At 38.3% G+C, this 25,197-nt stretch overlaps 1 protein-coding gene across 3 annotated transcripts in view; it reads right to left on the bottom strand.

The window, feature by feature from the left end:
* PPP1R12A (protein phosphatase 1 regulatory subunit 12A) overlaps positions 1 to 14,989 on the bottom strand; it is a 146,665-nt gene extending 131,676 nt beyond the window's left edge. For all 3 annotated transcript variants that reach the window (XM_003783388.3, XM_012801208.2, XM_012801207.2), the window contains exon 1: positions 14,488 to 14,989. In XM_003783388.3, the coding sequence (XP_003783436.1) occupies positions 14,488 to 14,724 (237 nt within the window). In that variant the 5' untranslated portion in view covers positions 14,725 to 14,989. The remainder of the gene's footprint in view (positions 1 to 14,487) is intronic.
* Positions 14,990 to 25,197: the final 10,208 nt, after the last annotated feature.

Below are 25,197 nucleotides of genomic sequence, written 5' to 3'. Positions count from 1 at the left end.
GTTTATTTCATACGTAAAACAAACACACCTATTCCCACACATAAGATCAGCAATAAGTGTCAAGGGTGGGTTGAGAAAGGAAAAGGATAGTGTTATTTAGAATTAGAATTTAATTTAGGAAATAGTACATCATGACCATTTCCCATTTCATTTAAGCTAAAACAAATCTAATGATAACTTGCTCAAGGTCAAAACATTTTTATACAACCACTAGCTTCCTCAACAACTGTGTAGCATCAGAAAGCACTACCATATGCAAAAAGTCCTTCACAGTCTAATACTCAAACCAAGCCTAGTAATGTTTTGAGTAAAAAAGGGAAAAATATTAAAATACAATAGGCATAAGAAAAGCATATCAAGGTTTATTTTTCCTGAAAACACCACTCAGTAAATTTAGAACTGACTGAAGTTAAGAGTGTTAAAGGAATTCTTTAACTGTAATTCTTAGAAAAATTCAACATGCTCTGAGAAAATGTATTCTTACCTCCCATTTTAACTTAGGATCTTATTTTCACAGTGTATTATTTCAGGCAATACAAGACTTGTAGATGGTTATTACTACCACTCCTTTACTCCTCTCCAGCTCTCCTGTGCTCCACTCCTTCCCATACCCGCAAAAACAGACTCCATCCCCCTCACCACATACACAGTAACAGTGTAACAGCGAGTCTGGCTTTACTGAGACATTCTCAACTCATTCTTCTGAACTGGGAAGTACAGAAAAATAAACAAATTTCACACATATTTTAAAATCTAAACCATGAATCCTTATCCTGTGGTTTTTCTTATAGCTTCATAAATTGGTTTCTACTTGGTCTTCTCATTTTTGTATAAGACAAAAAACAAACTCCAAGCAAGATTTTAATACAATACTTATGGTTAGGCCACCCCTTCTCCATGCTAGCACAACATCCTGTATCTACCTTATCTGTCTCCCCCAACGTCATCGTAGTATCAATATTGTGCTGCTAACCTATAAAGTAAGTACACAATATTTACTGCATGCTGTGAAAAGACCTGCATGCTCATAGTTGTCCAAACCAGAAGCCAAGAGCAAGCACATCTCGTACTCCTACCCCCTCGGGTCAGTCCTTCCTATATCTTAGATGTAAACAAATGTCACAAATGTAAATGAGTGGGTATTTTAAGTCTACGTGACATATTCCAACCTGCCACCTAGCCATTTCATGTCATAGTCATCTCTCGGTCTCAACCTCCTAAACCATCCGCCCACCTCCAGCCCGGTCTTCTTTTCAGTGCATTGCCCACACTGTGACTCTCTCATTTCACCTGATTAAAATCCTTCAACACTTCTCTTCACCTCCAGGTTTCTGCACAGGCTTATTCCCTCTGCGACAGGTTCCATTCACTTCCCTCCCTCACAACCTTGGCTGATTTCTGCTCATCACTCAGCAGCTCAACCTTGGCCTTCTCTCTCCCCCAAATCTATCATTACATAGTACTATATACAAATGATGTAAATTTATAATTGCCTACATATTTATCTATACATGCCAGAAGACTGTAAGCTGTGTGAGAGCAAGGGCAATGTCTGGCTGCCTTATTCACCACCATAACTAACTCCACAGCCTTGGCTACAGTTAGGGGACCAGAATAAGATAATTACTCGACTATGCCTCAATTTTTAGTAGTGAACACTAATAAGTATATAAGTAATTTCATTAAAAAGTTTGAGATATAATTCATTACCATACAATAACTCAAAGTATACAAATAAATAGGTTTTAGCACACTCGAGAGTTGTACAACAGCACAAGTTATAACATTTTAGCCACCTTAAAAAGAAACATCATAGGCATTTAGCAGTTACTCATCAATTGCTCTCAATACTTCCAGCCTGTGCAACAATTTATCAGCCTTCTGTCTTCATGGATTTGCCCATTCTGGATATTTGACGTAAATCAAATCATATAATGTGGCTTTTTATGATTGGCTTCTTTCACTTTGCATGTTTTTAAGATTCATCTTTGTGGGAATTATCAGCACTTCCTTCCTTTTTATTGCCGAATAATATTCCACTGAATTGGTGACAAAATTTACCACTTTATTTATCTATCCAACAGCTGATAAGAGATGTACATTGTTTTCATTTTGTGGCTATTGTGAATACTTCTAAAAACATTAACATATAAGTTTTTGTGTAGTTATGTTTTTAATTCTCTTGGGTATATACCTAGGAGAACTGCTGGGTCATGTGGTAACTCTATGCTTTTGAGGAAGTGCCAGACTATTTTGAAAATGGCTGTACCACACATTAACACCAGGAGTATAAACAGGTTCCAATTTCTCTGGAAGGTTTGAATACCCTCCCCCAAAACCCATGCTGAAACTTGATCCCCAAAGTGGCAGTGTTGAGAAGTGGTGCCTTTGGGAGGTGATCAGACCACGAGGGCAGAATGGATTAATCTATTTATGGATGAAAAAAATTAGAGTGTTAATGGATTGGTAGATTATCACAGGAGTGGAACTGACGGCTTTTTATAAAGGGGAGAGAGACCTGTGCATGCTGGCGCACGTGGCCCCCTAGCCCTACCTGCACTGCACAGTCCTCACCAGCAAGAAGGCTCTCACCAGAAGTAGCCCCTCAAACTTGAACTTCGTAGCCTCCATAACTGTAAGAAATACATTCCTTGGCTTTATAAATTACCCAGTTTTATGTATTCTGCTACGAGCAACAGAAAATGCATTCATACAATATCCTAGTGACTACTTGTTATTACCTTTCTTTTTTATTACAGCCATCTAGAGGGTATGAACTGGGTATCTCCTTGGGGTTTTGATTTGTATTTCTCTGATAGTTCAGTAATTTCACTTTACTGTCAGCTCTATGAGGATACTGCTGGCATATGTTTTGATCAGAAAGGAAAACTCAATAAGGACATTCAGAAAACAAACTGGGAGGTTTATAAAAGGCTCAAGACATCTGTTGGTGAGTTACCTATAACTTACAGAGCTTTCTCAGGGATGCCTTTCCTGACACTCTGGGTTAAGTCCTCCTAGTAAAAACTTTCCTCTCCCCATTTCCCTACTCTAGCACTTACTAAAATTGTAGTCATTTACTCAGGCTGCCACCTCAACTAAACTGTACACATGTGCAGGCAGGGACCACCGTTGTTAGAGATTAACACTGTGGTAGGCATATGTTAAATAACAATTTATGTTTACATGATATGTGACCACTAATTTAAATGACTCACATCATATGAAGAATACATTATTAATTTTAGTAACCTACATACTTCCAAACTTTTGAACATCAGCAACTAAATCTTAGAAAAAAGAATACTGTATCTTTTCTAAAAATTCCCCAAGGGCTTCTGTGAGTGAAACACAACAAATATTATTCTTTCGCAGACACACACACACACACACACACACACAGAGCAATAAAATAATTTTCCTACAGGTGACTTAAAGGGGATAACTAACATCTTCACATGAATAGTCACGTAACAGATACGTGCCAGCAGTACTTTCAAGGTTAGTTTTCCATATTAACACTACAGACTTTACTGAAAATGACTTCTATAAATAAGCATTAAAACAGCATTTAATGAACAAAAAACCCCAGCAACATGTTATATTGAGCAAAATATAAAATTTCAGGTACAATATCTAAAAAACAATCCCAAGAACACAATGAAACGAGTAAAGATGCGCACAGTGTAACATTCACCAAATTGTGAGCAAGCAGAAAATATACTGAATGTTCATCATCAAAAGACTAGGAAATGAATTCTAGATGTATATGTGCATGTGTATACACACAGTGGAATACTAGGTAACCATTCAAAGGGAAAATACACATTAACACAAACATTTCTAAAAATATGTAATTTTTAAAAAGGTTATAACCAGAAAATAAAGTATGATACCTTTTATGGAAAATTACATACTTCTATAGAGACATATAATGGGAGTTAAAGACGTAAAAATGGGGTTGGTTACCTTCAGTTCTGGAAATCAGAATAGCACTTAATTTCATTTATATTTTTCTACAATGTTTTAATTATTTACATTGTTGTCTTAGGCCGGGAGCAGTGGCTCATGCCTGTAATCCTAGCACTCTGGGAGGATGAGGTGGGTGGATAGCCTTAGCTCATGAGTTCCAGACCAGTCTGAGCCAGAGCCAGAGTGAGACCTCATTCTAAACAATAGCCAGGCATTGTGGCACGGGCCTGTAGTCCGAGCTACTTGGTAGGCTGAGGCTAGAGAACTAGTTTGAGGTTTCTGTGCTCTGTGACACCACGGTACTCTACTGAGGGTGACAAAGTGAGACTCCGTTAAAAAAAAAAAAATACGTTATTCTTAAAATTTTAAATGATTTTTATTTGTAATAAAATGTATATACAATAAGCAAACCTAAAACTCATGGTTAAAAAAGGAAATGGAGAAATCCACAGAAAAGCCAGTGTATGATATAAGTAAAGCTTAAAAATTACTTATGTCATTTTCATACATACTGCAAAATAAACAAAACCACTAAGAAGATCAGAAATGTAAAGACATTTTACTGTAAAAAGCGATGATTGAAAGAATTAAACAGCAATAGAAATTTTATGTACTTGGAAAAGATACAGAAATTGCTGGACATGTTATCTGTTCAAATTGTCTTTAAAAAGCTATAGAAATTAACACAACCTTAAGAAAAATAATAGCTCTTAATGAAATACAGTAGCATGATCTAGAAAAACCAGCATCAAAAGAAAACACAGATGTCCATGAAAAGGACCAGGTTCACTGAGCTATAACACTGACTTGTTTCATGCAAAATCTAGAAAATAAGAGTATAATATGTTAAACATACAGAAATTCTGAAGCACACTCTAGTCCAGAGAGACATGTAAAAAGAGTTAACTAAAATCCAATGTGGCCTCTTTATAATCATTTTCCAGCTAAGCTTTTTAGAAAATATTATTTAATCACTGACAGTGTTTATTAACCATGATTACTATCTTGATCTACTTTGTCCATGAGACACATCTCCAAATGACATTTTCTTTCTTTTCTTTTCTTTTTTTTTTTTTTTTAAGAGATACAGTCTTACTTTGTCACCCTGGGTAGAGTGCCATGGTGTTACAGCTTACAGCAACCTCTAGCTCTTGGGCTTAGGCAATTCTTTACCTCAGCCTCCCAAGTAGCTGGGATTACAGGTGCCCACCACAACGCCCACCTATTTTTTTGTTGCAGTTTGGCAGGGGCCGGGTTTGAACCTGCCACTCTTGGTATATGGGACCAGTGTCCTACTCACTGAGCCACAGGCACCACCCTCCAAATGACATTTTCAAAATTAAAAAATTCTCCTGAAAGAAAAAATAAATCTCAATATTGAGGATACTTAAAAGAATGTTCTAGAACTGAAGCTTCACTAGAAGAGCCCTAGAAATGTTCGAAGCAAGAGCATAAGCATTGAAATAAGTTTATAACCACCTAAAATAATCTAAGGGCCTATAAAATACACATACTTTATGTCTTTACTACCAAGTAAAGGTAACTAGGGTGTGTATGTATGTGTTTTAACAGTCTGTCCATGAAAATGTATTTTTCTGGCTCTTCCCCTAAGCAGCCTGAGGTGAGCTGTGAAAATGGTTCACTATTCAGAAAACCCCACAATATCATGCAATTCATAAGGCTCAAATCTTCATGAACACAGGTGAAACTGCCCTGGTCATCAAAAGTATCCACACAGGAACAGCCAGCAAGTCTGTGTAAAATGTTACTTTAAAGAAACAGTGTGTACCACGTAGTCATTACAATGGTGGAGTCGGTAGGCATGTCCAGGTCAGTAGGCATGTCCAGGTCAAACAGTGGGGCTGGATGCAGTGTCGGTGGCCCAAAAAGAGTACTGAATTTTTGCTACACATGCTTAGCAAGGTAGTGAGTTATGGTGTACTTCACGGTTTAGATATAGATTCTCTGGTCAATAAGCACATGCAAGTGAACAAAGTATCCAAGACATGTTGTGAACTTAACAAAGGTCATGGTCACACTAACCCATACATGAGCTCCCCTGCCACATCAGAATGATCCTTACTGAAAGGGACCAATTGTTCCCAAATCAGAGTAGGTTGCACCAAAGAAAAAAGATATCCCAGAAGAAACTGAAGAAACAAAAACTTATAGCACAGGAATAGACACAACATAAAATAAATAAAGAAAAGAAAACACATTTCCTGGACAGTGCAGTCCTAGCTACTCGCCTATAGTTCCAACTGCCTGGAAACCGGAGGCAGGAGGATTGCTTGAACCCAGTAGTTCGAGGTTGCAATGAGCTATGATGACACCATGGCACTCTACATGAGAGTGACAGAGGGAGACTTTGTTTCAAAAAAAGAAAATACAAAAAAATTTAAAGAAAATATACTTTTTCACATGTTCACTAACTTTAAGAGTGTGTAAATTAACATATCACCTTTGCACTGTTTCAACAAGTTTTCTACAACCTTATGATTTTATCATTAGAGATCATGTTAGATCAAGAGAAAAAAAGTAACTTCAGCTCAAATATGAGTTAATAATCAAGGTAAAGTCAAGCTTTTTATTACATGAGGCTCTCTCCGCAGAATATTTCACTCAATGCACATAACACGTTTAAATAGATTACTAAAACCATGACAGCTGAGGAATGCTTTCATTTTCCATGGTTTCTACTGAATGTCATTTCAGAAATGCCTATATAACACATGACAATGTGGAATGTCTCCACCCATGAAAGAGTATTTGAGTCGAGCAAGCACACTTAGGGCAATAATGTGAAGTCAGGTTTGTCTTTTTATGGTTAGCCAGCACAACAATGAAAAGATAAACAACACGAATACTAGTAAGACCAGAAAACACTGACAAAGAGGGATCCACAGTGAAAATGTTATTTAGAAAAAACATCGTGATTAAAATAGCTTAAGAAAATGCATTGTTTCTAATGCAAGTATGCTAGAGATCACTTTTCTAAATGAACACCCAAGGATTTGTTCAAAGAAATTAATTTTTACAGTAAATTACTTAAACTACGCAAAATTCTATTTCTATTAGTAAGCAATAAAATATTCCATTTAAAAAATAAATCTAAGATCCTGATAAATTTTGACTGCGATAATGGCTACCTTTGTAAGTATTACAAAAGCTTTTTTATTAGAACACTTTAAACATTTCTTAGTGTCGTTACATTTATTCAAATTGTTGTTTTCTATGAACTCTGCTCTTCAAAACAGTTTACAGGGTGTTCAATTTTTTTTAATCAATAGACATTTATTGTGTACCTGCTAAAATAAAATACAGATATCAGAAAAGAGTTAAAGAAAAGTAAATCAAAGCCCCTACCTTAAGAGTACTTAAGGGACTTCTTTTTCACAATATCCCTGGTATGAACTTGCCTATCGTTTATCTCTAAAGAGTCAAATATGTGCCTGTATGTATTTTTAAAATTTTATTGCAAATTGAGTAAGAATGCCTGAAGCAATAATTTAAATTATTATTAAGATAAAGAAAATGGAAAGTGGGTCGGTGCCTGTAGCTCAGCAGTTGGGCGCCAGCCACATACACTGGAGCTAGTAGGTTCGAGCCTGGCCTGGGCCTGCCAAACAACCATGACAACTACAACCAAAAAATAGCCAGGCGTTGTGGGGGGCAACTGCAGTCTCAGTTACTTGGGAGGCTGAGGCAAGAGAATCACTTAAAGAGTTAGAGGTTACTGTGAGCTGTGATGCCACAGCACTCTATCAAGGGCGACACAGTGAGACGCTGTCTCAAAAAAAAAAAGGAAAGGAAAGAAAATGGAAAATGTTCAAAGGCTAAATTCTATGTCCTAAAAAGAGAAGACTTTTTGTTGCTGCTCTTGTCTTCTGCACATAATGGTTAGTCAAAAACAATCTTGGCAGTTCCTAAAATTTAGGAACTGAGTTCTGAGTTCTGAGATTAATATTTAGACATACTACTATTGTACTTCAATTACCACAGAAAGGACTTAAAAGTGTTAAGTAGCTAAAATAAAAGTAGATGAAGAAAAAAAATGCATGTATGTATCTTTCATTCGATTTTCTGCTAATTTACAGGGCAACTTCTACTTACTACTCACCCCCATAATAACTGAAAGATTTAAGAATACTTTCTTATTCAGACTTAAAAGAAGACACCTAGCACAGTGTTAAGTTTGGGCTTTGGAATCAAACAGACCTGCATTAGATTCCCAGTTTTGCCATTTATCATCTTAGTAACCATAAGAGAAAAAGGACCCTGTGAAAGTTAAATATTATTTGTAAAACCTCTCCCTAATAAAACACTATGATTAAGTCATGACTACCATATATCCAACTCCAACTCAGAACAAACCCAAAACGACGACTGGAGGTCTTTAACCTTCAAAAGGGTTTACTAAAATACGATACCCCATCTTCTCAACAAGATGGTGAAATAAAAGATGGCAATTTTCCTGCAGGCATAGAGGCACCAAAAGTAGCTATGATAAAGTGTCAAGAAGTAACATGTTCTAAATAGTTATCTTTAAAAAAATCATCCAACAAAATTCATTTTTTGAGTACTTTTCTTATGTGAATGCATTTGTAAAATATAATAACAAATGGATGATGAAAAAAATTTTCCTCTATTCCATCCAGTGTTCCCACCTGGCTGTCCTAGAAAACGCTCAGTCACAGCTTGCAATCATACTGTTGTGGAAGCAAATGAAAGATAGCCTCGGTTATGACACCTCAAAGTCAGACCACAGAGCTGTTGCCAGGAAGCACAAAGGTGGCAACTGCAGAAAAAGCATTGTAACAGCAGCAGTGTGGGTACTGGTGCCCTCCCAGCACACCCCATATATGGTTAGGGTTGCCCATTTATTTGTAGGAACTGAGGGGCCAGTTTGGGGTTGGTTGGGTTTTTTAATTTGTTTTATTTTTTTAAATGGGTATATGACAATTTCAGTAACAAGTTTTGAGAGCAATTAGCATAATGTGTTACAGTTTTTCTAAAGAGAAAATTATATAGAAAAAGTAATTTATATAGTACATTCTTTTAAAACAAATTTTAATACTATTTATAAGTGATGCAATAGGTTCTTCCAAAATCTTAATAGTCCCCATCAAAAAAGGGGTAAACAGTTATAAACTATAAACTTCATATTCATATTTATCATATATGGCAATTAAACTCTCCTCTAACAAGCAATTCAAAATTAATTGCTTCCAGTCATACTTTACATATTAAGAAGAAAAGACTCCACAAAAGTATCCCTTTTACTGACACGAGGAGCATCATGTATTTTACAAAGCAGCTTAATGGCTCCCTTAGATGAGCCAAATTTGTACTTTAAGAGCAAAAGGATTTAATTCTATCTGCAAGTATGTCCATATTGAAAAGTAAAAGGAAAACTTTTTATTTAAAAATTATAAGAGCACAGAACATGGAACAAATCTACTGCATTCTTTTATAGCAGTGGTTCTCAACCTTCCTAATGCTGCAACCCTTTAACACAGCTAATTAATTAATGACTCAACTGGATATAACTAAGATTTAAACTGCTCTAGGATGTTTGAATAGAATGGAGGTTGACACTATAACTTGAAATCTCAAGATATTAAAAAAATATGCCCTAGAGATCCACAATGTTTTTAATTTATTTTGTAAACACACAAGTTCTATTAGGTGCAGGAACAATACTATAAGTATCTGGATGTGAAGGTTTCAAAGATATGCAGTATCTCTCAACATGCAGATACTATACAACTTCATATCTATGCTATAAGGTAAAATATAAATTTCAATAAATCTTTTTTGAGTATCACTATGTGCCAGTCTCTGGAAATAGAAAAAATGTGGAAGATTAGATCCGTATAGTCTGTCAGGGAAGATAAACTTATGAATGCTACTTTATCAGCAGAAGAGAGACAGAATATAAGGTACACGGAGTACTCCAGAGGAAAGAATGTCTCTCCAGTGCCATAGTATTAGTATACAAGTTCAAGGGACAGAAAGACCTCTTTTGGTTGGTAATTGGGTTGAATCCTGAACAATGACTAGGATTTTGACTGCAAAAGAAGGAAGAGAGAATAAAAAGGATGGCTAAAGTCACAGAAATAAAGATGATCTACTTCAAACGGAGCAAGTTAAGCACTTCTATAAAGGATACAACACAATAGTGATGTATGAAGCATAAACTATATGATGAAACAGTTAAAATCAAAATTTAAAGGGAAGAGTGACACAAAGTAAGATTGTTAAAAGATTAACAGGACAGCATGATGGAATGAACAGGGAGAGAAAAGAGGCAGGGAAAACAAAGTATTACTATACACTATACTCTAGGGATGAAAAGTAATAAAGTTAGTATAAATTAGGTTGATAGTAAGAGCGGCAAGAAAAAGAAATGATGCAAAGGCAACTGTGAAGAGAAAAAGACGGACTGGATTGTATGCAGACGAGGGGAATGAATCAACAAGAGCCAAAATGTTTAACCTGATCAGTTTAAGAGCATCATTAACAGAAATGGGCATCAATGAGAAGAGGCAGCTTGCTGAGGAGGATAATTTGTTTTAGGGTAATTTAAAGAAATTCCTGATAATGATGTGCAACTAACAACTGAATTAATAATATTCAGACTGAAAAAGGATGCTGATAAAGATTAAAAGATATTTTTTAAAAAGCCTAATGTTTAAGCAACAGAAGTAGACTACAAAACTGAATTATCACCATGAAAATCTATGTTTGAACAATAAAAAACCCTTTGAAGAAAGTAACAAAGGTTAACAAATACAGCAGTTGCTATTCTATGGCAAAAGGAGTGGGCCTGTACTATACAGTAGAACCGTCATAGCTGACCACATCCCTACACTGACCACCTCCTTAAGTTGACCTAATTTTCATACACCAGACACGCACCACGTGTACCTATCAGTAGACCTAGCTCCTTATGTTGACCACCTCTGCATGTTGATGAACCTGTTACAGTCCCTTTGGTGGGCAACTTACAGAAGTTCTACTGTACTACTATTCAAAGATAATATTTTTTAAGTATAAAAACATTATAAATTTAATAATATTTCATTTTAAAACAATACATAATCAGAAGAAAAATGGAAACAAGGGATTGGAGCGCTATGGAAAAGAACTGGAAAATGACTTGGAAGTCACTGGCACAGAGGAAGGAGATAAGATTTTACGGTCAAAATCAAAAGGCTACCCTCAAAATTGTTGAAGAAATCTCAGTGCTGCATTGTATTAACCAGTTATAAGAATTAGCAATAAGGCATTTTGTACATAAGCCTATTAATCTAAAATCTTTCTAAAATATGCCAAAACATTGATATAATTATATTGTATATAATCACAAGAAGCTCATTATTGTCCATTGATAAAACATTAAATTCTACTCTAGACTCACTTCTAGAAAAATCAGAAACTTGTACCATATCCTTAACTTTGTACTGTTTCTAGCTAGAGTGTGTGTATATGTGTGTGGCTATTTTAGAGACAAAGGAAACACTGCTTTTTTGCCCATATGGATGGCATATTTCTATACAAAAAGCATATCTGAAAAACTATCTTTTATAACCTTTAATGAGTATATTCAACATATTAATAAACTTTATAAGCTGTTTATATTAAAATAGAAACAAACTATTAGATTAAGAAGTATGTATGTGCGTTGTAAAGTTCCTAAAACTTATCTCCTGACAATGAAATTTAGGATATTTGATCATAATCAAAAAAGTAAATGAATATTCAAAAAAGACTAACCAATAATCTGGTAAAACATTTTAGGTATTCGGCAATCTTTTCTGTGGTTAAATTAAAGAAACTATTCAAGGACTATTACACAACTCAGCTGGTCATTTTAGTTTTTATAAATTAACTATTTAAAATACCATTTAAGAGATTTCTTTCTTTTTTTTTTTTTATTGAATGGTAACTATGTACATTAATACACTTCTGGGGTACAGTGTGGGGTTTTCACATGCAATCCAAAATACTTCCATCAAACTGGTCAACACAGCCTTCATGTCATTTTCTCAGTTATTGTTTTAAAACGTTCACATTCTACTCTTAGAAAGATTCACTTGTACCGCTGTAAGATAAACCTCAGAAGTGATCCCTCCAATCCCTCTCCCTCCACCTATTCCCCCCTCCCTTCTCCCTACGGAGATTTCTTAAAAGATTAAAATTTTCTTGTGCTTTTTTAAAACAAATTTTATTTATCATCTTTCACTATCTGTAGTCCTAAATTTGCCCAAAGTAAACCTCCTTGTTCTCATGGTCACAATGGGAAAAAAGCATGAGTGTTGATAAATGAGAAATAAGAGTGAAGAAAACATAACTAAAATTTTGACACTCAATATTTTCATTTCACTGATTTAAGGAGCATGCAGATAGATTACCAAAAAGGTACAAAAAAGATATTATGCAAATAGCATAAACTTAGAAACTTCTGCTTAAGAGCTTGTCAACTAAAACAAAATACCTAACAGAGACTACATCTACATGATGCCAAACTAATCACTGTAATCAATCAAGAAGACATTGGTAAGTCTGAAATTCTTGCAACCTGTGCAAACTGACAGGAGAAAAAAAGATCTTAAGAAGTCCCTTAATGTATTTTTCCTCCATAAAACAGTATTACATTAATATAAGTATTAGAAATTTTCCTCTTCCTCCAAACTAATAGAATTGGGTTCCCCCACAACAATAATCATGCTAAATTCCTATTTGACAATTTAATAAAACATACTGATGTGAACCATTATCCAATTATCCTGAGATCAGACATACAGTAATAACTGTCTCTCAGAATCAATTTTACACTAACACTTATAAATTACATTTGAAAGAAATCTGAAGATTCTTCATCTTACATAATTACATTATCATTCTTAATGCCAAAGTTTCTTTCATCCTCAACATGTTCTTACAATCTAGAGCATAACTTGCCTTAAACTCCAGCCAAATAAGTTTCCAATACATTAGAGATTCTAAATTAATGAAATAAAGAGCTCAAGACCATAATATATTTTTACTGGGTGCCATATTCTGAATTCTAGATTTGTCCTGCAATTTGTCAGTCATTTCAATCCATCCAGGCAACTTGGTAAATAAAGGCTATATGCCAATTTTCATATGACAATTCAATTAAATAAAACTTATAATGGTCATCATCACTTAAATAGGAAGGAGTAAAAGGAAAATGACACCACACACCTCTTTTTAAAAAGTCATCAAGTTAATATTCATGAAATATAAAGCCTTAAATTTTCAACCTCCCAAACAAGCTTTTGGTACAGTATTCTTCAAAATAAAGCTATGATCTTCCACCACAGACAACCACGGCAATTTTGAGGCAACTTACAAGTCCTATCATTTTAAGGGGAAGCTACTCCTATAAAGTTGTTTTCTAGTAATTCCAAGTTGCCCACTAAAAAAAAAAGTAAAGAATCTATATCTAGTCACCTATTACCACCCGTTTAAAATTGCTGCTTTTTATGCAGAACTCTACGTGGTTATGTTGCTTTTGGCCTGTTAAAGGCAAAGCAACATTATCTCTGGATTGCCAACAGTTTCTCCTTATTTGGCTAACATTGGGAGATCCCAATCAGACTACTATAAAACTTTAACATGCACAAAGCATCCATTTTGAGAAAAGTTTGTGACCAGCTTTCTTTTTTTCCGCCCCTCAAAAGAAAAATCAGAGCTCGTCAGATGGCTTAGAAAAGAGTGTCTCTTGTTTATTCTTCCCTTTCTAACCCCAGTGCACACCCCAGGACCTGGGGCTCAAAGATCTCTGACACTGCGGCAAACTCTTCAAGCCCCAGACTTAATACGCTCCGGTCCGAAGGTGGGCAAGCCCTTTAGAATGTTCCCTTACTCTACCCACCTCCATCGCCTCCCTTTCAGCGGGTGTAAATTAACTAATTACACCCCGTTTTCCCCTCCCCAGTGACCAAGAGTAATAAAGGAGAAAACAGGAAATCGTTTGTTCAGGGTACCCGACTCAGGAGGGCTCTTGAGTATTATTACCATCATTTGTAACCAAGTCCTAAAAAGTATAACAAATCAAATGCCCACCTACAAGCTAAAGACGTCCAACCGCCCCAGTGTCCCCGACGCCCCTTTTCTTCAGCATCCGTCCCCCAAATGTATCACTGGCACGGGGGCCGAGGCAAAACCCCACTACAACCCCTCACAGTCTTGACCCCAAATGGCCTTGGGGCTCCAAGATGACCACAGTCTCTTCCCCCTATGCCCCGGAAATCAGCCGGTTCCCAACTCCCGGCAGCAACTGGTCTGAAGGGGGCCCCAAACCCGGCGCCTTCCCTCCACCGGTTCTCTCCCTCCCTCCCAGTCGGGAAACCGCCCCCTCATCCCACAGCAGGGAGTCTCCTGCCGCCCCCAGCCTCAGAGGCCGATGGCAGACAGCAGGCCCAGGCCCGAGGCCGACCAGGACCCTCGGGGTCGGGAGAGCCGGCGGCGGGGCGCACAAACCTGGTGCAGGGCAGTAAGTCCGTCCACATTGGCGTAATTGATGTCGGCGCCGCGGTGCAGCAGCTTGAGGACCTCGTCCGTGTCGCCGCTGGAGCAAGCAGCCAGGAAGACGGCGCCATCGTCGAACTTCACCTTGGTCTTCTGACGCTTCACTACCGGAGGCTCGAGGTCCGTCTCGGAGCCGATCCAGCGCTTCAGCTGCTCGTTCCGCTTCTGCTTCGCGTCCGCCATCTTCATCCCCTCTCCAGCCGCCGGGTCTTCTTATCGCGAGGGGGGGAGGGAAGAGGCGGAGAGGGAAGAGGGGAGGCAGGGGGTGTGTGTCTGTTTCTATGAGTGTGGGCCAGAGGAGGGCTGGGAATCGGGAGCCGACGCTGGAGACTTCCAGTATCCCACAGAGCACTGGGGCGGCGCGCCCGGCCGAGCGGACCTCCCTTCCTACCCCAGAAGCCCTCCCGCCCCCAGCGTGGCCACCCGTCACCGGCGGCCAATCTAACGTAACTTCGCGAGATCCAGCCAGGGAGGCGCCCTTCGGCCAGTGCGCATGCGCCCTGCGCCCGCGCCCGCCCCAGGAAGAGCGCTCCCGCGAACTGCGGCGGGGGCGGCCCGGCCACCGGAGGGAAGCGGGTGTGGCCCGGGACGGTCGGGGTGCGGGGGTTGGGGCCAACCTGGAAGGGAGGAGGCCAGGAAGGAAGATTGGCCTGCCCTGCTGAGGGCTCGCCGGGTTCCGGAGGCCAGCAGCGGGGCTGGAAGGCGCAGACCTGCCTCCGGGGCTGTCTCGGCCGCGCCGAGTCGTTTGCTCAGGGCGGAGGATTTTCCTATTGGCTGCGTTATTTGAATGGAATGGAGGATAGGTCGTGAATTAGGTGCTTGTAGTTGCTCTTCTTGAGAACTCAGATGAACTTGGGCTTCTCAGGATTGATAAGAACCTTGTTAACGTGGGGTCTGTGTAGCCGAGATCTATCTTTGGTGGTAGTTGCCGAGGTGACCACCTTTTGACGGGGGTTGACCTGCGGTAATTGCGGTGGCTTCCTGCCAACACCCACGGTAGAAATGTCCTCTTATGTTGGCTTGTTACTGTTTTGCTTTTTTCTCTTACTCTTATTTGGGTCCTGTTCTTCTTCCTTAAGTGCTTTAAGCCTGCCTGGTACTACCCATGAGTTCAGCTCAGCCTTGTTACTGATTCTTACCTTTTAAGGGATTTCTGATTGCAGCTCCATTGCTTTCTAAGGAGGGGTTAAGACCCGGCAGCGTCTAAACTTCAAACAGAATATTTTAAAAGGCAATTAATTCAGCCACTATTTATTGACTACTTACTATGAGCCAGTAACTGTACTAGGCAATGAAAAAAAATGACATTTATTTGAACCACCTCTTGAGGTTACATGCTTAAGAAAGATTTTGTAATTTATTATTGATGTAAAAAAAATGCTGTTAACTTTGCTTTGTCCGTTAGTATGACCGCACACAGGATTTGTAATACTTAGGTCTTACAAGCCATCCATCTGCAATCTCTACCAATAGGTATTTTTTAAATACTCCATTGTTGTCATTCAATATTTATTTATTTATTTTTTTAGACACAGAGTCTCACTGTATCGCCCTTGGTAGAGTGCTGTAGCGTCACAGCTCACAGCAACCTCCAGCTCTTGCGCTTAGGCGATTGGCTTGCCTCAGCCTCCCGAATAGTTGGGACTACAGGCGCCCGGCTATCATTCAGTAATTTTTAGAGCCAAAATAAGAAGTAATGAAATCTTCCCTTGGCAGTTCAGGGGCCATCTAGATTGCTTCCTCAAAGAACTAGTTAATTTACTTAATTTTACCCAGATGCAAGATTGGGATTTATTCAGCAAATATGCCCCTGCACTGGTCAGGCATTGTTCTAGGTGCTGGGGATAATATCAGCGAACAATTGAACTTTTCTTATTCTGATGCCTGTTCCAGTAGACTACATTACAGTCTGTCGTGTTGATAAATAAAATGATTGAATAAAATTTGATTAGGAAACTACTTGTCTTACAATATAGTTTTCTGACCCACAATTACTAAGATAGTAGTAACAATTCTGATAAAGATAAAAATAATGCCTTTGAAAATACTGTAGAAATAGAAAATGAGTACAACGTGCATTAACTGCACCATTGTGTATTCAGAAAATATCAGACCTTTGCATAATGATGGTGTTACCATCAAAATACAACCCCCCCCCCACAGAATACAGCTTTCAGAATTAAAGGAATTTGAGAACACATAGTCAGCTGCTTTGTCTACCTAAGAAAACTGACAGTTATTCTTACATTTTCCATGATTATGTCCTATTTGATAGCTTTTAAAAGTGCTCTTGGAACATAGATGGGTATCCCAGGTTTTAATTTGGGCAATAAAAATTTGGTGGGAAGTATAGTTCTGATTCAAAGCACTTATTTCAGGGTGTAAAATTATGTCCAGTCCCCCCCAAAACCAGCCAAAAAAAAACTGGTCCGTTAACATATGCAAATTTCAATGGTTTTCCTTCTTCTAGGGCTCCAAGGGTTAAAGGGTCAGGAAGAAAGCTTTGTTAATCTCATTGGAAGTATTCTTAAACTGCCACCTTCTTTTTCTTCTTAAGGACAGTTTCCAAAAAAAGCTGAAGACTTATGGCTAATTCCAGAACAGACAAAACTTTATTAGAACACATACAAAGCTGTCACTTCATATTATTGTAATAGCTGAATGATTTGTTTTAGCAACAGAAGAAAATGAAATGAAAATAGTTTCACTTTTAATGCCCTCTAAGTAGATAGGGATGTAAGGGTACATTTCAGCTCCTTTAAGTCAAAATAAGCCTTAAAATAGAAATGCAAACGAAACTGTATTTGCTAATTTGCTATCTTATTTTCTGCAGCAAATCATCAATCACATTGGGAATCTTTGTTTATTATATGCAGAAAGTTTAATTACACTAAAGATATCCCTTAACTAACCATTACTTTACTTGTTAATTATGATCAATTTAAACATTTTTAATTAAGCCATAAATTACTTGAAATGTTCACATACAGCTCATATTTTTTCCTGCTCACATGCTCTCTCTCCCTCTTTTTCTCTCTCTCATCTAGCATAATATGGTACTATACTTACAGTCATGTTTATTATTAGCAAAGCATTGAGAGAATGTAATAACATAAGCATAAAAGTATGTATGTGCATGGCCTTAGCTTAGTACCAACCTCTGCAATATGGAGATTTATTAATATCAAATGGAACTTAGAATAGTAAACCTAAACATGAAAATATAATTGATCATGATGCAATATGTGAACACAGGACAATAAAAAGCTATTTGGATTTTAAAGTAAATGTAAGCTAAAAAATAGAATCTCAGTTCAGTAGAAGATTGGTTAATTATCATTTATTTGATAAGAAGCTTTTTTACATATAAAAAGTAACTGTCATACAAAGAGCTTTGGGATCTAAGTTGTTGCTTGTTTAATTGATAGGTCACCAATTTGTCAATTTTTACATTTTTTATAAAATAATAGTGAAGGTATATATCATTAATACGATGGAGCACCCTAACATTTTCTATAACCCAATTTTCTACTCAGTGAATTTTTTTCCTCTATAACTTTCATTATGTAATTGGAACTAAATTTGGTTCAAAAATGTCCATAAGATATTAATAAATACTTTTAACTCAAATATTTATGTTCTTCTCATCCCTAATTTCAGCGGTTCTCAACCTGTGGGTTGCGACCCCTTTTAACTATATGGCATTAGGAAGGTTGAGAACCACTGCCTAATTTAAACCTAATATTCTAATTTCCATTTATATACTTAAGAATAAAATATTCAACATGACAGTTTGGTCTTACCAGAACCAACACTGAGCCACCCTAACTTACTTCAGACTCCATTTCTAAGTCAATCCTGTTTTCTAGATCATAACTTTAATCCCTTGCCTTGCCTCTGGTCTGGTCTCACTCTTAGAACCACTTCTTTGACAGCTTGCTTCTGCTACTTCACAGTAAATTTTCTGCCACATCTATCTTCATCTCAAGAACTTAAAACAGGAAAAATAGTGGCTGATATTTCCGTGGAGTTTCTCTGGTCCCCCAAAACTGGGAATTAGATGAGTGTCTGGCATTAATCCAAGATTCAGGCACACGGCTAAAGAGATAAAAAGTCACCTTAACAGCGCATGACTCCAGCCTGAATCATGTTCAGTATCTGCATCACATGACCATTCGTATGAATTACGTTAGTGTGTTCCAAACTTTCCCACATTTTTTTTGCAAGATCTGAGAACCACAAACAGTATTGTTTTCTTAATGTTTTCTTTAACCTGTTAAAAACACTTAGGTTTATTGTAAAGAAAACAATGTTGCTTTGGTAAGTAGAAAATATTTTCAATTGACATAAAAAAGACTTCAAGTAAAACATTATTCTAGTTAGGTTGCCTATTAAAGATCTGAGCTTAAGCCCTATTCTCAATTTGTTAAAAAAGGAAGATTGGTAAGGATTGGACATATCCTTAATGTAAGATTTTTCTACTTACTATAATCAGAAAGATGAGAAGATATTGAGAGGGTATTTTTCCTCAAAATGCTTCATTGTCATTTTAATTGTACAGCTACCTAATATTGCCTCACATGCCACCAATGTACATGTCCATATTTTTGGAAACTGGCTGACTTTATGTGTAATAATAATTATGATTAATTTAGCAAAGGTTAAGGGAAGGGCCTTAACAGCACACGTATCTCAGGGTATCAAAGGCATGCCATTGGAAGAAAAAATTATATGAAAATATCTATGTGCTCTGGGACAAAAATCTGAAAGAAACTTTGGAACTAAGAATCATGAAATTACAAGCTTCTCCAGCATCTGAAAGTGAGCTTAGGTGCATGAGCTCCATCTTGGGACACTAATATTTAGAAGAGGGATCCAGTCAATTATCTTTCAAATCAAATCCTAGGAAAATCTTCTAAATTCCTCCATGAACCAGAGCAAAAAAATAGGGCAATCTATTAGTAAGGAGAAAAATAATACCATCTTCAGTTTTGGCAAGCAGGAGTAGTATCAGCTTCTGGTGGTTCTGTTAAAGCAGGGGTCCTCAAACTTTTTAAACGGGGCCAGTTCACTGTCCTTCAGACCGTTGGAGGGCCAGACTGCAGGTCCTGGGACAAGTTGGCTGCTAAGCAGGACAGGCAGCAGCGGCAAAAACACCCTGTGGATAAATGTCCTAGGCGGGCTGCATGTGGCCCCCTGGGCTGTAGTTGAGGACGCCTGCCTGTCTTAAAGATTAAATGAATAATGTGTGTGAGGAAAATAATGAGAATTTGTTTGTCTTCTTGTATTTGCCTTTTCCTTCCCTAATTTAAGCTGATAGCAATTCTGCTTCCTTGCTTCAGGGCATGTTTGTGACCACAAGAAAGCAGAAGTTACTTTCAAAACACTTTCCTTCCTAAGTTGAAATGGCCACCCGCAAATTTTTATTCAATAAGAGTTTAGGGGATAGTTATATCACAAAGTTCCAAAGCTTCAGATGCTGGCGTGGTTGTGGAGAGAAGGGAACCCTTTTACATTGTTGGTGGGATTGCAATACAGCCTCTTTGGAAAGAAGTATGGAAAATCCTCTAAGAACTCAAAGTAAACCTTCCATTTGATCCCACAGTCCATTACTATGTATCTACCCAGGACAAAAAAAAACAAAACAAAAAACAACAATTGTTTTAGCATAAAGACATTTGCACTAGATTGTTTATTGTAGCACAATTTACAGTCTCCAAGATGTGGAATCAACCCAAGTGCCCATCAACCCATGAATGGATTAATAAACTGTGGTATATGTATACTGTGGAATACTATTTAACCATAAGAAGATGGAGGCTTTACATCTTTTTTATTAACCTGGATGGAGGTGAAGAGCATTCTCCTTAGTGAAGTATCACAAGAATGGAAAAGCAAGTATTCAATGTACTCAATACCGACATGAAACCAGTAGACAAACAAAGAGGTGCCCAGACAAGAGAAAAACTCAAGTTCAAGTTGGGGGAAGGGGAGGAAGGGAGAGAGATTGGTGTGCTCTCATCTAACAGATACAACGTAAGGGTACATGGCTTACCTGAGTGAAGAGCACAACTACAACAGGGACTTTACCTAATAAACACAAACAATGTAACCTATTCATTTGTCCCCTCATATTAATCTGAAATTAAAAAAGAGTTTAGGGCTAGTAATAGGATTGGAATTAATGTATGAGGATGCTAGGAATTTATTGACATTACATTTGCATGGCATTATAGATCAGTAAAAACAGCACTATTTTCTAATTTTGCTTTTTTCACTTTAGAAAAATGTTGATTCATAACACCATGGAATGTTATTTTTTATTTAGGGTGAAGCAAAAGAAGGAGAACCAAGTGGAGGGGTTTGCCCTAGCCATCTTGGGTACTGCCATGAGAAAGAAAAATTCCACACCACTGAGAATAAAAGGTGACAGCAAGATTCGAAAGGGCAAGGGAAAGTCTATGTGTCTCTGGAACAGTAGAGATTTGCCCCCGATCCTTGGAAGTGTCCCCAGAATGGGATAGCATCTCAAAACAAATAGCTGCTTCAGAGTGGCTGGGACATAGGCCTGGGAGTCCCACTAGTCAAACATAGTTGAGCCACAGACATGGCTGGAATGGTGGGTCTGACTGGCACCTGTTACATGTCAACCATTATTCTAGGTTCTGGGGACACAGGAATGAATGATACAAATGAAGTCTCTGTTGTCAATGAGCTGACATTCCAGTGAGGAAGGACAGAAAATGAACACATTTTAAATGAATGATTAAGATGTTGCTAAATGAAGTAAAGGGAAAGATTCGCATAAGAGAGATCCAAAAACAAGGTCTGAAGTTCCTGGCCGTTGGGGGGAGGGAAGAAGGAATTACTTTAATCAGGAAAGATCTGAGTTAAAGGTGTATCCAGGTTTTCTGGGACCTGATACTTGAACAATTTACAGGTTCTTTTTTAAGAAAAAGGATTTAAAGTGACAAATACTCAAGTATAGGGCCTTGGAAGGGCCATTCAAATGAGAGGCCGTGAAGTTTCACAGGAAGTCTGCCTGTAGCTGGAGGAGATAGTCAAAGAGACCATGAAGGTTAGGATGGATATTTCTTTTCTTTTCTTTTCTTTTCTTTTTTTTTTTTTGAGACAGAGCTTCAAGCTGTCACCCTGAGTAGAGTGCTATGGCATCACAGCTCATAGCAACCTAACCTCCAGCTCCTGAGCTTAAGCAATTCTCTTGCCTCAGCCTCCCAAGCAGCTAGGACTACAGGCGCCTGCGACAACGCCCGGCTATTTTTTGGTTGTAGTCATCATTGTTGTTTGGCAGGCCCTGGCTAGATTCAAACCCACCACCTCTGGTGTATGTGGCTGGCGTCTTAGCCGCTCAAGGATGTATATTCCAACATTAACTAATATGCAGGCACAAATGATGACCACAGCAGCACTGTGTGTGTATGATGTCAGAAACTTGGTATAACACCCTGGTGTAAGTAAAAGACAATTAAGAATAATATCAAATCTCCTAATGACCAGGTGGTAAAGTTGAAACTAAGTTCTTTACAAAAATATCATTCTAATCAACAGTATTTGGAGGAAAAAAGGCAACTAAGAAGGTGGAAAAGAGACGTAGAAAGGCTATGAGCTTGGAAACGTATTTTGGTAAAAAGATTGTACAGAGAGGAATGGTTTTGTGGGGGAAAGGAAATAATAAGTAGGAGACAGATGTGAAAAGAGTTAAAGATATGAAGGTGTATTTTTGATAAGGACAGCAAAAGGGAAAGAGAGTAGTATTGTATAGAAAGGATCTTGGGTGGCACCTGTAGCTCAAGCAGCTAAAGTGCCAGCCACATACACTAGAGCTGGTGGGTTCGAATCCAGCCTGAGCCTGCCAAAAAACAATGATGACTACCACCAAAAAAAAGCCGGGTGTTGTGGCAGGTGTCTGTAGTCCCAGCTACCTGGGAGGCTGAGGCAAGAGAATTGCTTAAGCTTAGGAGTTGGAGGTTGCTGTGAGCTGTGATGCCATGGTACTTGACCCACGGTGATAGCTTGAGGCTCTGTCTCAAAAAAAAAAAAAAAAAAAGAAAGAAAGAAAGAAAGAAAAAAAGAAAGAAAGGATCTTGTAGGGAAGATTTTTGTCTTAAAGTAACTGGTGTTTTAAAGGAAAGAAAATTTGGAACAAAAACAGAAAGCCCAGGTATATTGTTGATGGTCTGGGTAAGTCAAGAGAAGGTTCATGAAAGGGATTTGGAAAGAATTGTATGTGGTTAGGTTGGCTATACTTAAAAGAGAAATTTCTGATTTAAAAAACTGTCTGCCTCTTTTTTACCTGCTAAGTTACTGTCTAAATGGTGTATCTCAACATTTTCTCATGCTGAATCAGTGGGCAGCCCTTTTACTGTGGTTATCAGTAAAAGTCAGGATAGATGAGGAGACCATTTAAGCTAGGGGTAATGGGGAAGTGAATGCTCAAGGGTGGCATCCAGGGACAAGTGAGTGTCAGGCTTGGAAGGGAAAGGGTAGATAGTGGTGATGGACACTCACTCACTTGAGTATAGTAAGGGTGTCTATACTCATGCTGTCTCCAGCCCCCAGAATCTACTACATAGTTTCAGAGGGAAAATATGGGGCAGGAAGCTCTAGCCGTGGGAAATATTTCACTATCTATGGTTGGAACACCTTCAGAGGTGGCACCAAATTTTCACTGTCTATTGGAGGCATGCCTACAACAGATGGTACCAGGCCAAAGCAACAAGGCTGACATGATGGAACAAGGGATACCCTTTTCAATGGGTGGTCTATCCCTCTTTTCTCTTCCCAGAGACAACGGTGGGACATGGAGCTTCAATTCCTATAAATTCACCCCTGGGATGCCTGTTAAAAATTGGAAATCCCTTTGATTCAACAGCCTTTGAAAAAAAGAAACTTATATTTCTTTACATACAACACAGCATAGCTCTAATACCAACTGCCAGATGGAGAAAGCTGGCCCATGAGTGGGAGTCTTAAATATAACATAATTTTGCAGTTAGGTGTACCACCTGGTGCACATAACGTAACTTCTTCAGGGGAAATAGAGATGAGAACCCAAATAATTTTAGATCAAGCTATCTGGCTAAATAAAAATGTACCCTTGACCTTGGTAACAATTGAGGTCCAGAAAAAGGACTACTTTCCTTTCCTCTTGTGGTTACTTCCTTTTGTGGAACACTTAATTATAATAATTCTTTTAATGTTTGAATGATGTCTTTTTAACCTTGTGATTAAGTTTGTGTCTTCTAGACTCCAACAGTTTCACAGGAATCTTCTTTTAGCCTGAGGACTCCATTCTCTTCCCAGAAAAGAACCTATTCCTTTGTCACCCCTTGAGTCGCTGGACCTCTCGCTGCATTCACCTTCTATCTATGACCTTCCCATAAGGACCATGGCGCTTGAGGAACGCTGAGCCCCTGTTTGACTTGAAGCAGCTACAGAATATGGACCTTCACTCTTAATCCCCAAAGACTTTCAGGCTCCATGTCTCTCAGGAGGGAATGCTAGGCTAGTCAAGGACAAACAGGTGACAAGGAAGTGACTAAGAGCAGAGAGTGGGAACTGAATCGTAGCTAAGAACCACATTGCAGCTAGAACTGTTCCCTGGTGGGAACATGTATAGTAAAAAGTGACTAGTGACTTGAAATTGACCTAGAGCTTATTACCATCTAATTAGCGTAGCATGGGTGGAGCTTTGTGAAGGATTCTGGAGAAGTAGAAACTGTTATATAACCAGACTGTAACACAATCTGTTATATAACCCCAACCTGTCAATCACCCCAAAGGTGGGAAATGACAACCAGTCCTGCCCAGAGAAAGGCGGGACAAACTTGTAAGAGGCAACCTGGCCTCAGACTTTAGTCTTTCTCCACTTGTGGGGAATGACACGCTCCTCTCTTTCTGGATTGTATTTTCACTTTCCATTGCTTCCTTCATTTTTTTTTTTATTGCTTGTGATTCATTGAGGGTACAAATAATTAGGTTATACTGATTGCGTTTGTTAGGTAAAGTCCCTTTTACAATTGTGTCCCATTCCCGAGAGGTGTGCCACACACTGTAACCCTCATCCTGGCTCCCTCATTCTCCTCCCCCCAACTTAGTATTAGTAAATGGCCCTACTGCCTTCATATTAGAATTGAGTACATTGGATTCTTGCTTTTCCATTCTTGTGATTCTTTACTAAGAAGAACGTGTTCCACCTCAATTCAGGTTAATACAAAAGTGGCAGAATAGTATTCCATGGTGTACATATACCACAGCTTGTTAATTCATTCCTGGGTTGGTGGGCATTTAGGCTGTTTCCACATTTTGGTGATTGTAAATTGAGCTGTAATAAACAATCTAGTGCAAATGTCCTTACAATAAAATGATATTTTTTCTTCTGGGTAAATGCCCAGTAATGGGATTGCAGGATCAAATGGGAGATCTAATTTGAGTTCGTTGAGGATTCTCCATGCTTCTTTCCAAAAAGGGTGTATTAGTTTGCAGTCACAACAGCAGTGTAAAAGTGTTTCCTATTCTCCACATCCATGCCAGGATCTGCAGCTTTGAGACTTTGTGATGTGGGCTAGTCTCACTGGGGTTAGGTGATACCTCAGGGTGGTTTTGATTTGCATTTCTCTGATAATTAGGGACTATCAGCGT

Source organism: Otolemur garnettii, unplaced genomic scaffold (assembly GCF_000181295.1).
Source record: "Otolemur garnettii isolate 467f Iridium unplaced genomic scaffold, OtoGar3 scaffold00007, whole genome shotgun sequence".
In the NCBI taxonomy this organism is placed as follows: Eukaryota; Metazoa; Chordata; class Mammalia; order Primates; family Galagidae; genus Otolemur; species Otolemur garnettii.
This window is presented reverse-complemented; position numbering and strand designations above follow the sequence as displayed.